Below are 13,257 nucleotides of genomic sequence, written 5' to 3'. Positions count from 1 at the left end.
TATTGCTTGTATTATTCTGTGTGCTCTTGCGCATATTTAAATTATTTCATAATACTAATTTTAAGGCTCATTATACTTGTGAATACTAGAAAACCTTATTTCTACACACACACACACACAAAGAAATCTTTTAAAGCCTCAAGAGGTAGGGCTCTTAAAAACTGAATCTTTGTGACATCTAGTGGTAGCAGAAAGTTACAATTTAGTACACAATTAGAAACAAACTTGATTCAGCATATGGCTAATATCGGAATTCTTGGTTTAGTGAAACTTTCACAAAATGTTAAAAGCTTGTGGTTTTGTTTGATTTGTACTCTCAGTGGTCCATCCTTGACTATTTTTTTTTAATTTCCTAGGAAATTAAAAAAAGATAGATAGATAGATAATTTCCTAGGAAATTAAAAAAAAAATGAAAAGAAAAAGAAGGTCCCTTTCTTAAGAAATTAAAATGTTAGGATCCCAGGGTGGCTCAGAGGTTTAGCGCCTGCCTTCTGCCCGGGGCATGATCCTGGAGTCCTGGGATCAAGTCCCTCATCAGGTCCCTGAAGGGAACCTGCTTCTCCCTCTGCCTGTGTCTCTGCCTCTCTCTTTCTGTGTCTCTCATGAATAAATAAATAAAATCTTTTAAAAAAATAGATACCTAATAAATGTTTGTAGAATGATTTTCCATGGCCACAAACCAGGCTCAGGCCTTCATTACCTTAGGCCTAGTCTATGATGATAGCATCCTAGGCCCTTAAGGAGGACATATGTTGTGATGAGCACTGGATGTTATATGTTGGCAAATCTAATTAAAAAAACATTAGCATCCTAAGTCTAAAGCATCCTAAATACCATCACTTAAAACAATTTAAGACATTGCTTTGTGACAGATGCCACACCCCCTGTTCCCAGCAAAGCTCTTCCTTCCAGATCTCATTTCTATTCCCATACGCTTGGGAATACGCTTAGCTTGGGATTTAATGTGCTTCACGACCCGGTCCAAACTGGCTTCCCTGAACTTCCCTCTCTCTAGATCCCTGCTCAGACCTACTCTTCTTCAAGTTTCCTGCAGGCATTCCTGTCTTCATTGCTCTGCTCACATTTTTCCTCCTGCCCACCCACCATCAATTCTATATCTTTGCTCTTTTGTGGATATGTTTCATTCTGAGTCTTTCACATCTGTGAAGCTCTAAGTGACTTCTGTGTAAGAAGTTAATACCACGGCCTACCAAACTGGTTGTCTGGAGCTTACATCCTTATTTACCCTCTTGCCTATACCCTGGGCTCACCATCTGGAAGAGCAATTCTCAAAGGCACTGCCCTCTTCTCATATTGGGTTGTGCTCTCAGAAACTAGCTAAGTCCTCAGAGGGAAGCTAGGTCAAACAGATTTGTTGAAATGGGGAGAACTAGGTAAAGGGTGCATGGTCATTAATTGCAACTGGGATAAATCCTTATAATCTTTAATCTGGAGGTAGCTGGCACATGATTCTGAATAATGTTATATAAACTGATATTTTATATTTTGACAAGTTAGTGGAGACCAGTGGCACCTGCAAAGTGACTAAGAAACCTATTATCTATGGCTTTGGAACATGACAGAAAAAAGAGCAAGCATCAGGCTCCCTATATTGGGCTTGAAGTATGACAACCACAGAAGAGTCAAGGATGACTCCACATTATAGATTGGGCACCTGGACAATAATGAAGCTACCTTTCATACTAAATAACTGAGGAGGAGGAAAAGGCTTCTAAAAAAATAAAGTCGGGGGATCCCTGGGTGGCGCAGCGGTTTGGCGCCTGCCTTTGGCCCAGGGCGCGATCCTGGAGACCCGGGATCAAATCCCACATCGGGCTCCCGGTGCATGGAGCCTGCTTCTCCCTCTGCCTGTGTCTCTGCCTCTCTCTCTCTCTCTCTCTGTGACTATCCTAAATAAAAATTAAAAAAAAATTTTTAAATAAAGTCGGGGCACCTGAGGAGGTCAGTCGGTAGAGCGTCAACTCTTGATTTCGCCTCAGGTCATGATCTCACGGTCATGGGATCAAACCCCGCATCAGGTTCTGCACTAAGCATGGGGCCTGGTTGGGGGATTCTCTCTCTGCCCCTCCCTGTGGTCACACTCTCTCCTCTCGATAGATAGATAGATAGATAGATAGATAGATAGATAGATAGATAGATAGATAGATGATAGAATAAAGTCAACTCTATTCTAGACATGGCTATTTTCCAAAGCTCTTACTCTACCCAAATACATTCCGCAGTTACGTCAGACAGCACTGGGCAACAAGGCCTGCCCCAAGGCTCATTAATGAATAATTCTGAACAGCTACTTCCTGAAACTCCATTTCCCCACACATTCAAACCCAGGCTAATCCCCCATGATCCCATGGACTCTCAGTAGAGCTTCTGGCATGAAGAAGTGCTGTCAGTCCCTTCCCCTTCCCACCCAGTAATAAGCCCCCTTCTGTCTTGTTCCAGTCTCTATAGTAAGTAGGTGCCTAACCTGGACAATGGGCATTGACCTCGTTCCTAATTTATAGTCAAGCTCCTTGTTAGGGCCACAGCCCTTCCTTAACACTGACTTCTTGGCTGGGCCAAACTCTCACAGACTCGTTTCCCATGAGTTATGGCCCCTGCTGTCTCCTCTCCTACCTTGAGCCTCCCAATCCCCCACCATTCCCTGGCTGGGAATCTGCTTTTTGAACAAGGTCACTCAACTTCTCGCCTAGAGCGAAGTGGTGTCATTCGGTGAACGGCGAGCAGGGGAGCCACACACTCCATTGCTGCTCACACTTGACCCCAAACCCCCATGGTCCTGTGACAGTCTACCAATCCTCAGTTCTAAGGTGCCTCCATTGCCCACAGATGCTGCTGTCCCTCTGAGTTTGTTACAGGCCCCTGGAGAACAGGACTGAAGAACTCTGATGAAGATCCCCCTTACTGTCACAGCACCTGGCACGCGAGACAGCATCAACAGCAGCAACTTCACTCTCTGAGTGCTTACTAAGTACAAGGCACTGCTGAGAAAGCTTTCAGTGAGTTAAGTCATGTCATCTGCAGAACAATCCGAAGAGGCAGGCACTATTAGGGGACTATATTTATTGTCCAGATGAGGGAACTGAGAGGTACAGTATGCACCCATCTAGTGTTCTTTGAATGAGTGAACTTGCAGTGGGCCCACAGAGTTGTCCAACAATCATTTTGGGGTCCATTCCCCCAGCACATGTTTTAAATGCACCCTCACTCAAGTACTTGACCAACCTTTGCCCTTTGCTCCTTTACTGAAAGGATCTGAAGGAGAGAATGCAGACTGCGCACTGCTCCCCTACCCACATGTCCATCCTCTCTGCTTAAAATATCTTTTTCTCCATTTTCTCCCTCCTGGAAGAAAACACCATTTTGAAAGTGTTCTTCTCCCTCTTAGTTGTATCCCCCATCTCGTACTCCTGGACCCCTGCTTGGACCCTCCTGAGTTCCACCTCCACTCTCTACATCTCGGCTTGCCAGCTTTCCTATTGCCAGAGCACAAGCAGAACCTCACTTCTCCCATGGAGAGAATCCCTGTGCAACCCAGCCATACGCCCTCAGGTCACTCTCTCTTCATCACCAAATTCCTTTAAAAGACAACCTCAATCTCCTGCCCTTCCTTTACCAAAACCCACACCCTTAACCACACAACCTGAATTTCACCTCCACATCCATAATGGAAACTGGGAAGAGTCCCAAAGGCCATCTCGAGTCTCTTCCACATGTCGCTTCCTGGTCTCAAGCCCAGACCTGGGAGGTTCGTGACAAAGCCCTCCCCAGTCTGGTTCCTAGCCATCTCTCTTTGGTCCAGTTTCCTTCAGATTTCTGTGGGTTTTATGTGTTCTTATTTCTCCTTCAAAGTTTATTTTGAAATGCTCTCCTTTTCAAGTCATATTCTTCTCTAAATTCTTAGCTTCTATTTGTACTTCCAGTTAGTGCCTATAGTATGTGATTGCCAACTATACAAAAGCTCTGCAGGGCAGAGGTCAGGCCCTATGCTTGTTTCCCACAGTAAATAAAGTCCTGCAGGGCCAGGACTGGGGCAAGGCAGACAGGGTGCCTTGGTAGCAAAATTTTTAAGAGGCTCTCATCCTCAGGTTCCTGTCAACTGAAGAACCTGCGCTTCCATTTGGCACCCTAGGTGCCTCACTAGCCCCACCCTGGTAACCACATATGACCCTTTGGTGTCAATTGAAAATAAATGAATCAGTAAGATGATGACAGTGTAAGTACTTCGGGTGATGACTCCTTATCTTCACTGTAAATGAAATTAGAGATAAGTGTCGAACACAATCACAATCAGTGAGACAGGAAGGCAAGTCTGCCAGGGAGGTGCTAGGAATAAATAAAAACCCCAGGAAGACTCTCCCCTCTACTTCCACAAGATGCTGCTGTGTTGGAATATGGCACCTGGCATTATTTACTGCAGCCTCACTAGGATCAGCCTGAGGATGAACCCAAGGGCAAGTAGAAAGGCAGAGCCCAGAGGGAGGGAGCCCTGATTGATCACGTTTGTGGGCTGCCCATTCTCTGGACTTCTCATGGGAGACAATGGATCAGTATTGTCAGCTTCTTCCCAGCCAGGGCTTTCAGTCACGTATTTCAGCCAAAATAATGCTGATATGGTGTCATCTCCCAGGAGAGAAGGGTGAAGCAGAAGAGGAAGCCAGGCAATTGCTGCCCCTTCTCTTTGTTCTTCCAAGAGAACAAAGGTTGGGGGTAAACCTGACCTCTGAGCTCTTGCTCCCGAAACCCTCAGGGATCAGAACTGGCCACAGCCCCACCATGCCTCTGTCCTCCACATGAGACGCCCAACAGGCAGGCTGTCAGCAGACACAGACAACTATGGTCTTCCAGCTGCTTTGCTTCAAACTAGCCAAAAGGAATAGGATACTGAGCCTCAGCCTGGTGTCCAAAGTATCCTCTCTGATGTAGTTTTAGCATCTATAAAGTTATTTCCTTGATTCTCACTTGGCCCCTTCTGCCTGGTTCCAAACCAGGTAAGAGATAAAAGTCATCAGATACCTCCAGAACCTCCCAAATTCTTCTCAGAAGGTAATCACATTACATTTCACCAAATGAGGCAAGTTTAGAAAGCAAAAAGGAACCGCTATTTTTATGAGAAAAAGTCTGTGGCGTTTGAACTCTGGTTTCAGGCAGAGATGGACTAAGAAGGCCAGGACTTACCCTCACATGTGAAACAGTGAAAAACCAGCACAAAACACATAAAACAATAAGTGTTAGGACCGTGAACATAAGGCAGCAAAGGACAGTGAGCTCTGAGAAACCGGACACGGGGTGCTCCCTACAGCTGCACCTGGGCACTGCCTCACAACTGTTTACAAGCTACATCCCAAGGAGGGAGAATATACGTGAAGCCCTTGAATAAGGAGGAGGAGCTGGGAGTCAAGAGATACCTCAGGAGGGTCCCCCTGAGTCTTCAGCTGAGTAATAAATGCCCGGGTATGAGGAAGAGACAAGCTAAGGTAAGAGTCTCTGGAATAATGAGAGGGCCTACCCATGGCTTGAAGAGAGAGGTGAATGATTTCTCTTGCTGTCAATCCTACCTCAATAAAGTGGTTTAAAAATACAATTTAAAAATGTATCTTTCCACAACCGAAACAAAAATTCTCATCATTTCCTCACTCGACACTGGGTAGTACACCCAGAGAGTGTTGCCTTGATGGCGAGGCAAATCTAGCCCTAGACCCCACTCTTTTCTGGTCCCACCTAACAAAACTTCTCAGAGGCAAGACTGGAAAGGATGCAACTATTTCTGAGCACCTTAATGACGTCCAGAAACAAAGCACAAACATATTTATAAGACTAAAAATATCCAACACCCAAGAAGATAGAATTCACATCTAACCAAAAATTACCAGGCCTAGAAAAATGTCGAGAAAAAAAGTTTCATCTCTTTTTTCACCCCATTCTACCTCTTCCCTCTTGTGCCCAGACCTGGGGGGGGGAGTGCTCCAAACCAGACTGCTCCCCACCCTAGAGCCACAGCAACTCCCCCCTGTGATTAGCTGTCACTCACAGACTCTTGCTGTCAAGCCCTAGCACCAGACTGGCCTGGGCTTTACTGAGTGCCAGAGCCCTCTGAGCCTGTCCTTCTACCCCCAGCTCTCTATGAGTGCCCTCATAGCCTGAGCCTGGGGGACCCTGTGCTCTCTGGGTGGACAGATGCAGTTCATCCATACTGGGGGGGGCACAGTGTCTGGTGGCCTCCATGACCCAGAAACCATCTCTCCAGGGCACTTGAGACTTCTAAAAAACGTACAGAACTGATATGACAAGATAACGTCTTTTTAATGAAACCAGCATTCCTCATCCTCCGCCCTCCCGCCCCTTTTCTGATTTAAACAACTAGGCCTCAGGAAAGGTATGTGATAACCAAAAGCAGATTTTTTTTTAAGAAGCCTCTTCCTGGCATTTATGTTTCCATGTCTATATCATTCCTTAAAAAACAGAAAGTTCAAAGCCAGGCCTGAAACTTCTGAGGGGCCAGGAGAGCCATCAGGGCCTGTGGACCACCCAGCGCCCACTCAAGGAAGCCCCCCACATGGCCTGTGTCCAGCGACAGCTTTCCTCCAACAGCAGTACCAGTCCTTTGCCCATTGGTTGCTCCAGAAGAGAGGCTGCCTCTCTGTACCCCAGTACTTGGCATCCTTCCCCATCCAGCCCCATGAGGAAGCATGAAATTAATGGTCCTACAAAGTATCATTGCCTAGCAAACTGGAGAAATCTCTGAGGCCCACTTCTGGGGGGAATGTGGGATGTAAAGCCTGGTTAACGTTCCCGAGCCCTGCACAGTTCAGCCTCTCTCACTCCTGCCAGATCAGAACTTTTACCTCAACAATCTTGTTTTCATGCAGACACACATGCTCTTTTCGGCTCATTTCTCATTTGTCCCTTTTGGTTGCTTGGGCAAACTCTCTCTCCTGCTCTCAGAGGAATCCTATGGATAACCAGTTGCACTGGGGATCCCAAAACAACCTTTACCTTTTAAGGCTATCCTTGAGGCTCATTTATAAAGCTGTCTTTAGAGGGGGAAAAAAATGCTGAGTTCAAGTTTGGAGGAAAAAAATACAACTGGAAACCTCATATTTTGAAACTTGAAATAAGCAGAAAAATTTATTGCTCTTAAGTTGGTTGATCCTACAAATCTTGATCAATATTTAATGCAACCTAAAAGCAAAATAAAAAGTAAACATGCTTTAATACAATTAGAACTGTGATGATATGAATGAAGCTTTTGCTAATTTCAAATTATTTCAAGTAAGATCCATACTTGATATAATAACAAACTGTGTTCTCAAGCATTTATCAACCATCCTTTTTTCTCCTTCTCTTGCTCCTCTTTCTTATTGTTATCCTTATTCTTTTTGTAAAGGGTCCTCTTCCTGGATCCACTCCTTAAGGATGGAATTTCTAATGCATTCACCCGAGCCCCGTCCTGCACATTCTGCACTCCCTCCTAGGTACCTTGCTTCCTTTCCTAGCCCTACGTAGCACCTATGCCTATGACTGCTGCTTTCCCATCTCCTGCCTGGACCTCTCCCCTGTTGTCTGGACCTGTACCCCACATATCAACTGGTCTTTGGTCAATTACATCTGCATATCTTGGGGTCCCCTGAAGCTCAACGTGTTCACAACTGAAGCCATCATTTTCATAAAACCTACCTCCTCTTCTTACATTACTCAACTCAACAAATGGTGAAGCTCTTAGTCCAGGTGCCCATGGCAGAAATCTGGGCATCACTGTGACTTCCTTCTGTGCCTTACCCTCCCAGCCAGTATTGAATCCACCTGGTTCTCCCCTTCACTGTGGTCTATACCCTGGTCCCAGCCCTGGTGATCCTGCATCTGGATAACTGTGAAACCTCTGAAGTGGTCTCCCTTTTCCACACCTGCCCACTCAAATCCTCTCTCCCTCCTCTAAAGCCACATCTCGAAGTCCCTACATAGACCCTTTCAATGAGTCCCACTGCACTTGTCATACAGAGCACATGATGCCACCTCTCCAGCTTCGAGTCATGCCACCTCTGAGCTCCATGCAACCCAGCCTTGCAACCCAACCCAACCTCTGAGCTCCGTGCAACCCAACCCAGCTGGACCACACCAGCTCCTTGAGGGCACCTCACTCTCTCCACCTACAGTGCTTAGCTCAGGCTAACTCCTCAAGCATCATTCCCTCAGGAAGACTCATCCAGACCAGGTCTCTCCACACCTGCTCCTGGCCCACAGCCCCCAGAGCCCCAGAGAGCAGGGTTCAGGAACCCCATCTGTTATGTTCATTGGTATTCGCTGGCTCCCCACATGGTACCAAAACACAGCAGACATTTAATAAAAACGTCTCTACTGACTGATTAGCACCAAGCCCTTCTAGCTCCCCCTTCCAAATAGACCACCAACACCATTTCAGTCTGGATTACGGCACTGGCCACCTAACAGGTGTCCTCGTGTCTCTCTCCATCCTGTGCTCCCTGCTGCTTACAGATGCCTTTCTAAAATGCTGATTGCTGACTGCATCAGCTCCACTGCCTTTAGGATAAAATCGACATTACCAGGCCTTTCATGGCCTGGTTCCTGCTCTCTCCCCTGCCTGGTCTCTCCTCCCTCCCTGCCCCACACACCCCACTCTCCCCTGGTGGGGGGGGTCTCATACTGGCTGTGCTCTTAGACCTCCCACCGCCCAGTAACCAGTCACCAACTTCCTTCAGGAAGCCTTCCTTGTTAGGGCTCCTCCACTGGGCTGTCTGCCCCACTTTGTCAGCGCACATGGTTAGGTCACTAAATATACCCTCTGATGAGACAGTTCTGGTCTATACCCACAGTTCTGGCTTAGTTATTAACAGCTTCCCTGTTCACTCCCAAAGCCTACTTACTGCTCTGGCCAATAAATCACCTGGTCACTCTAGCAGTGACTATTAATTGCTTGTCCAATTGTCTGTCCCCCCGCCCCCAGGCAAGGTAAATAACAATGTGTTTTATGCTCAACAGCATCAGGCACAGTGCATGATACATAGAGAACATGTATGTTGATTAAACAAGCAAGTGTACTTTATACTATAAAAGCAGGTACTTTCATTAGGATGTTTAGCTAGAACGGATTTGCTACAGAGAATCAATAAGCTGGCCCCCAAAATTTAACTTAAAGATTACGTATTTCACCAAATGATCTTAAGTATATATTTTGAAGAGATTTTGAGGTTTTCAAAGCCTAACTCTAAAGTACAGAAATCACCCTCCACACAGGGGCATAGCATGACCTCAACATTAGCTTCTAGCTACTTTCCCATCATGCTGACACATTTGCAAGGAGCCAGTCATGTGCCCACCCTGACCCCTGTGGCCAGCAGCACATGATCACAATAGGGCATCTCAGGAATATATTGGTCAGCACCCAGAGAATTGATTTTCTTTCTATGATACAAAAGGCCCATTTGCCAACCATCCCAGGCTTAATTTGCACTAGGCTTTCCCATAGTAAAAAAAAAAAAAAAAAAGTCTGTTTTTTACAAAACACTTTCTTAAAAGATACTCACATCAGAGAGCATTGGCTCGTCAAGTTCTTCCACTCTGCTCAGGTTAGGGGCCCCATATCGATCACTGATTTCAGCTAGTGTTTTGCCTGAGTCTGATGTTACATCCTACAATTGTTAAAATTCATATTTAATTTTAAATGAGTTAAAAATGAATGCATGAATTTTCTTTTGATTTGGATAAGAAGTTTTGGAATCACAACATTGAAATTCAACATTAACGGACTGAACCAATACCCGTTCCCAGAGAAAGAGTTCTAGAGATAAATGCTGGAAACTTGGTTTAAAAAGTACATTCAGAAATTTAAAATCTATCACTGTAAGGAAACATATGGTCAATAAATATCTCACAACATTCTATTTTTTTAAATACAAACACAAAATGAATGTCTAATTTTTATCCACTTTGAGATTTTTGCTTTAAAGCACATTGTACTTGTGAACTGCTGTGACCAGAACACGTAGGTGGACTGTCAGTTTTGATAATTTCATTATTGAGAAGTTTAGCTCCGAATGCACACGCTCATGCATTTCACGTAACACAGGATAACTTTTCCTTCTCACCTCTGCATGTGAACTATCTTCACTCTTAGCTATATTTTCCATATTGATTCTCATCTCCTATAAATAGATAAACATGAAGAAAAATATTTGAACATACTTTCCATTTTGATTCCACGTTTCATTTTCAAGAGATTTTATTTTTATGCAACGCTATGATCAATTTAACAGCAAATAGGTCATCACTCTTACAGGGTTGATCTGAATACATTTAGCACAAGACTGTAGCCTGTAGTCTCATATGACACTTGCTACTAATAGAAACCCATGTTTTATTTATAATTAAACACAACTCTAAAGAATGAAGTGATCCGAAATGTTAAACCTGAAGCCAAATTGTTAGCCAGTGTGACAAGTGACAAAACAGAAACCTTTCTTCTCTCATTTTACATCATTGAATCTTCACTGAAGGGAAAGAGGGTCTGTATCCCCGTGTATTTATGGGCATGTGAACATATGTGTATGTCTCCATGCCCTATGGCACTCAGACTAAGATAAGCTTGGCATCTGTGGTTTTGTTAACTATGTGTTTTTTAAACCATGTATAGGGCTTCGAGTTTATCTTTTTAAGGTTCTCATTTTTTAATTCCATTCACTCTTCCAACTTTTCAGAAAGTGCTTTAAATAATGATGCTCTCATCTAAGCCATGAATACACATATTCTATAAGACCTACTTCTGTTTTTGATTTTAGTTATAGATAAATAGAGGAGTCACATTTGAATAAGTGAGACTGGCTGGGGGCGCCTGGGTGGCTCAGTCAGTTAAGCATCAGGTCATGATCCCAGGGCCCTGGGATCAAGCCCTGTGTGAGGCATCCCGCTCAGTGGGAAGCCTGCTTCTCCCTCTCCCTCTGCCTGTTTCCCCACTCGTGCTGTCTCTCTCAAATAAAAAATACTAACGATAATTAAATTGAAAAAATATTTTAAAAAAAGAGGCTGGCTGATTATAAATATACAATATGAAATATCCAGTATAAGAGTATAACTCAGTCATTTAGAAGTTTGGTCTATATGACATACACATACTTTTTGGATACCAGGAAACACTGGTCAAACTAGAGAACTGATAGTATATAGACACAGTTAATGGAGACAGACTGCTTTTTAACATGTTACTGTGTAATTTTTTTTAAATAAAAGATAGGAAGCATTCATGTAACTTATTGTTGATAATACATCTAACACGAGAAAGAGATGTGCTACTATCTCAGAGATCAGAATACCCTCAATGTTACAGGGACTTCGACTTTGAACATCGGCTGTCAGAGTTAGGAACAACTGTGCCTTGACTAGAATGTGGCTAACATCCCCATGAAAGAACTCTGCTGCTCACAAAGCAGTTTCATGTCCATATATATGATCTGGGCTGATCCTAACAACAAGCCATTGAGGTATGGCCAGTAACGTTATCTCACAAAAAGGCAAATTGAGATTGAAAAGGTTGTAAGATTTGTCTCAGTCACATAGCTAATGTGTGGCACGTCTCTGAATCCTATGTTATAACATCGGCAAGAAACAGACTGAGGATTCTACAAGGTTTTAAATAAAGTAGACATTTTTTTCCTATAAAACTTCAAATTACCTTCTCTAATTGTTCTTGAGCTCTCTGTAGTTCTTCTATCCTTTGTCTCTCTTTTTCTTGCATTTCCAGCTCCAGCTGGAATGCCAGCTGTTGCTGAATATTCAGAAATAAATAAGTCATATTAGAGTCAGATCAATTGCAAGGAATTAACTCTAATCACTCTGAAATGTCCCAGGATAACTAAGTTTATACCTACCTAAATTTCAGAAGCTTACAAGAATAAATGATCACAGCCACCTAATACTTTTGCTTTTACAAGTATTTCCTGAAGTCTAACACAAAAAGGGAAGCTTCCTTAATTTCTAATTTGTAGAGCAGCAAAATTCGTACAAAATCAAGTTATTTCTCTGTTCTTCTTGAAGCAACAAATGAGACTGCGGTACTTTTTTCAGATAAAAATCTTTCCAAGCATAGATAGGTGTTCAAGTAGCCAAACCTTCGTTGCAGAAGAGTGGATGAGAAAATCTTAAGTATATTATCCAAAACCATAGATAATCAAAAATATATTGGTCCCAATCAACATACATGCCACACTAGAATAACAGCAAACTAAATTCCGTGGGCCAGATCTGACTCGATTCTGTATTTGTAGTACAGCCCATGAGCTAAGAAAAGTTTTACATTTTTAAATGGTTGAAAAATATTGAAAGGGTAATATGTCATGATACATGGAAATTATATACAGTTCAAATTTCATTGCCTATAAATAAAGTTTTATTGAAACACCATCATGTTCACTTGTTTACTTATTGCCTGTGATTATTTTTGCCCAATAGCACAGTTGAGTGGTTGCAACAGTGACCATAGATGGCGCTCTCATCACTTTGGATTGCTCCCCAGCATGCTACAAATCACAGTGGCATCGTTTATCTCAATAGTTCTTGGAACCACAGTATCCCTATGCCATGACATTTTTTAAATCGGTGTATACCCAACATGTCATAACAAGAAAAGGAGTAGACTTTAAATGTTGTCCCTTTAAGATACAGTGGAGAATAGATTATTTTATTATCAAATTAAATGGCAAAAAAGTATGGTGTTTATTTAAGCAAGGATACTTCACAAAAAGAATTCAATAAACTTTAGTATTACCAGACTAAATACTTATCATCACAATATTCTCAACTCCCATGAAAATAAAGGTCAGAAATGTTAGAGAGCTTAGAATTATTTCACCGTAGTAGAATTTCTTCATAAAAATTAAAAATAAAAATGAGGCTGCAACGAAAGCAAGTTTGCAAGTGGCTCATTTGTTAGCCAAGCAAACAAGTTCATTTCCCAATGGTGATTTAATTAAAACATGTTTGATTTCAGTATCCAGAAAAAAATGAATTAAGATTACTAGCCTTTTGGTGAAAACAGTTGCTCAAAGAGTTGATGACACTGGGAGCAACATCAACAGTCAATTAAAAACAAGGCAAATTATTTGGAGCGATTTTCCTTGGCTCTTAATGGGTAGACAAATGTTCCCAACACTGATCAGTTGTTGTTGTTTACTGGTATCAATGCTGAGTTTTAAGTGATTGAAAGATCAGCCTGTACAGGCAAGAAATAAT

At 43.0% G+C, this 13,257-nt stretch overlaps 1 protein-coding gene across 4 annotated transcripts in view; it reads right to left on the bottom strand.

Annotated features, from left to right (window-relative positions):
* DYDC1 (DPY30 domain containing 1) overlaps positions 1-13,257 on the bottom strand; it is a 38,655-nt gene that overhangs the window by 17,222 nt on the left and 8,176 nt on the right. For 3 of the 4 annotated variants that reach the window (XM_041749686.1, XM_041749683.1, XM_041749685.1), the window contains exons 4-7: positions 11,702-11,794; positions 10,122-10,178; positions 9,561-9,665; positions 7,118-7,200 (exon numbers count right to left, since the gene is read on the bottom strand). In XM_041749686.1, coding sequence (XP_041605620.1) covers positions 7,171-7,200; positions 9,561-9,665; positions 10,122-10,178; positions 11,702-11,794 — 285 coding nt within the window. In that variant the 3' untranslated portion in view covers positions 7,118-7,170. Of the gene's footprint in view, positions 1-7,117; positions 7,201-9,560; positions 9,666-10,121; positions 10,179-11,701; positions 11,795-13,257 lie in introns of those variants that run through there. The other variant, XM_041749684.1, reaches the window with a different exon arrangement.

The sequence above is a fragment of the Vulpes lagopus genome, chromosome 3 (genome assembly GCF_018345385.1).
Source record: "Vulpes lagopus strain Blue_001 chromosome 3, ASM1834538v1, whole genome shotgun sequence".
Taxonomy (NCBI): domain Eukaryota; kingdom Metazoa; phylum Chordata; class Mammalia; order Carnivora; family Canidae; genus Vulpes; species Vulpes lagopus.
This window is presented reverse-complemented; position numbering and strand designations above follow the sequence as displayed.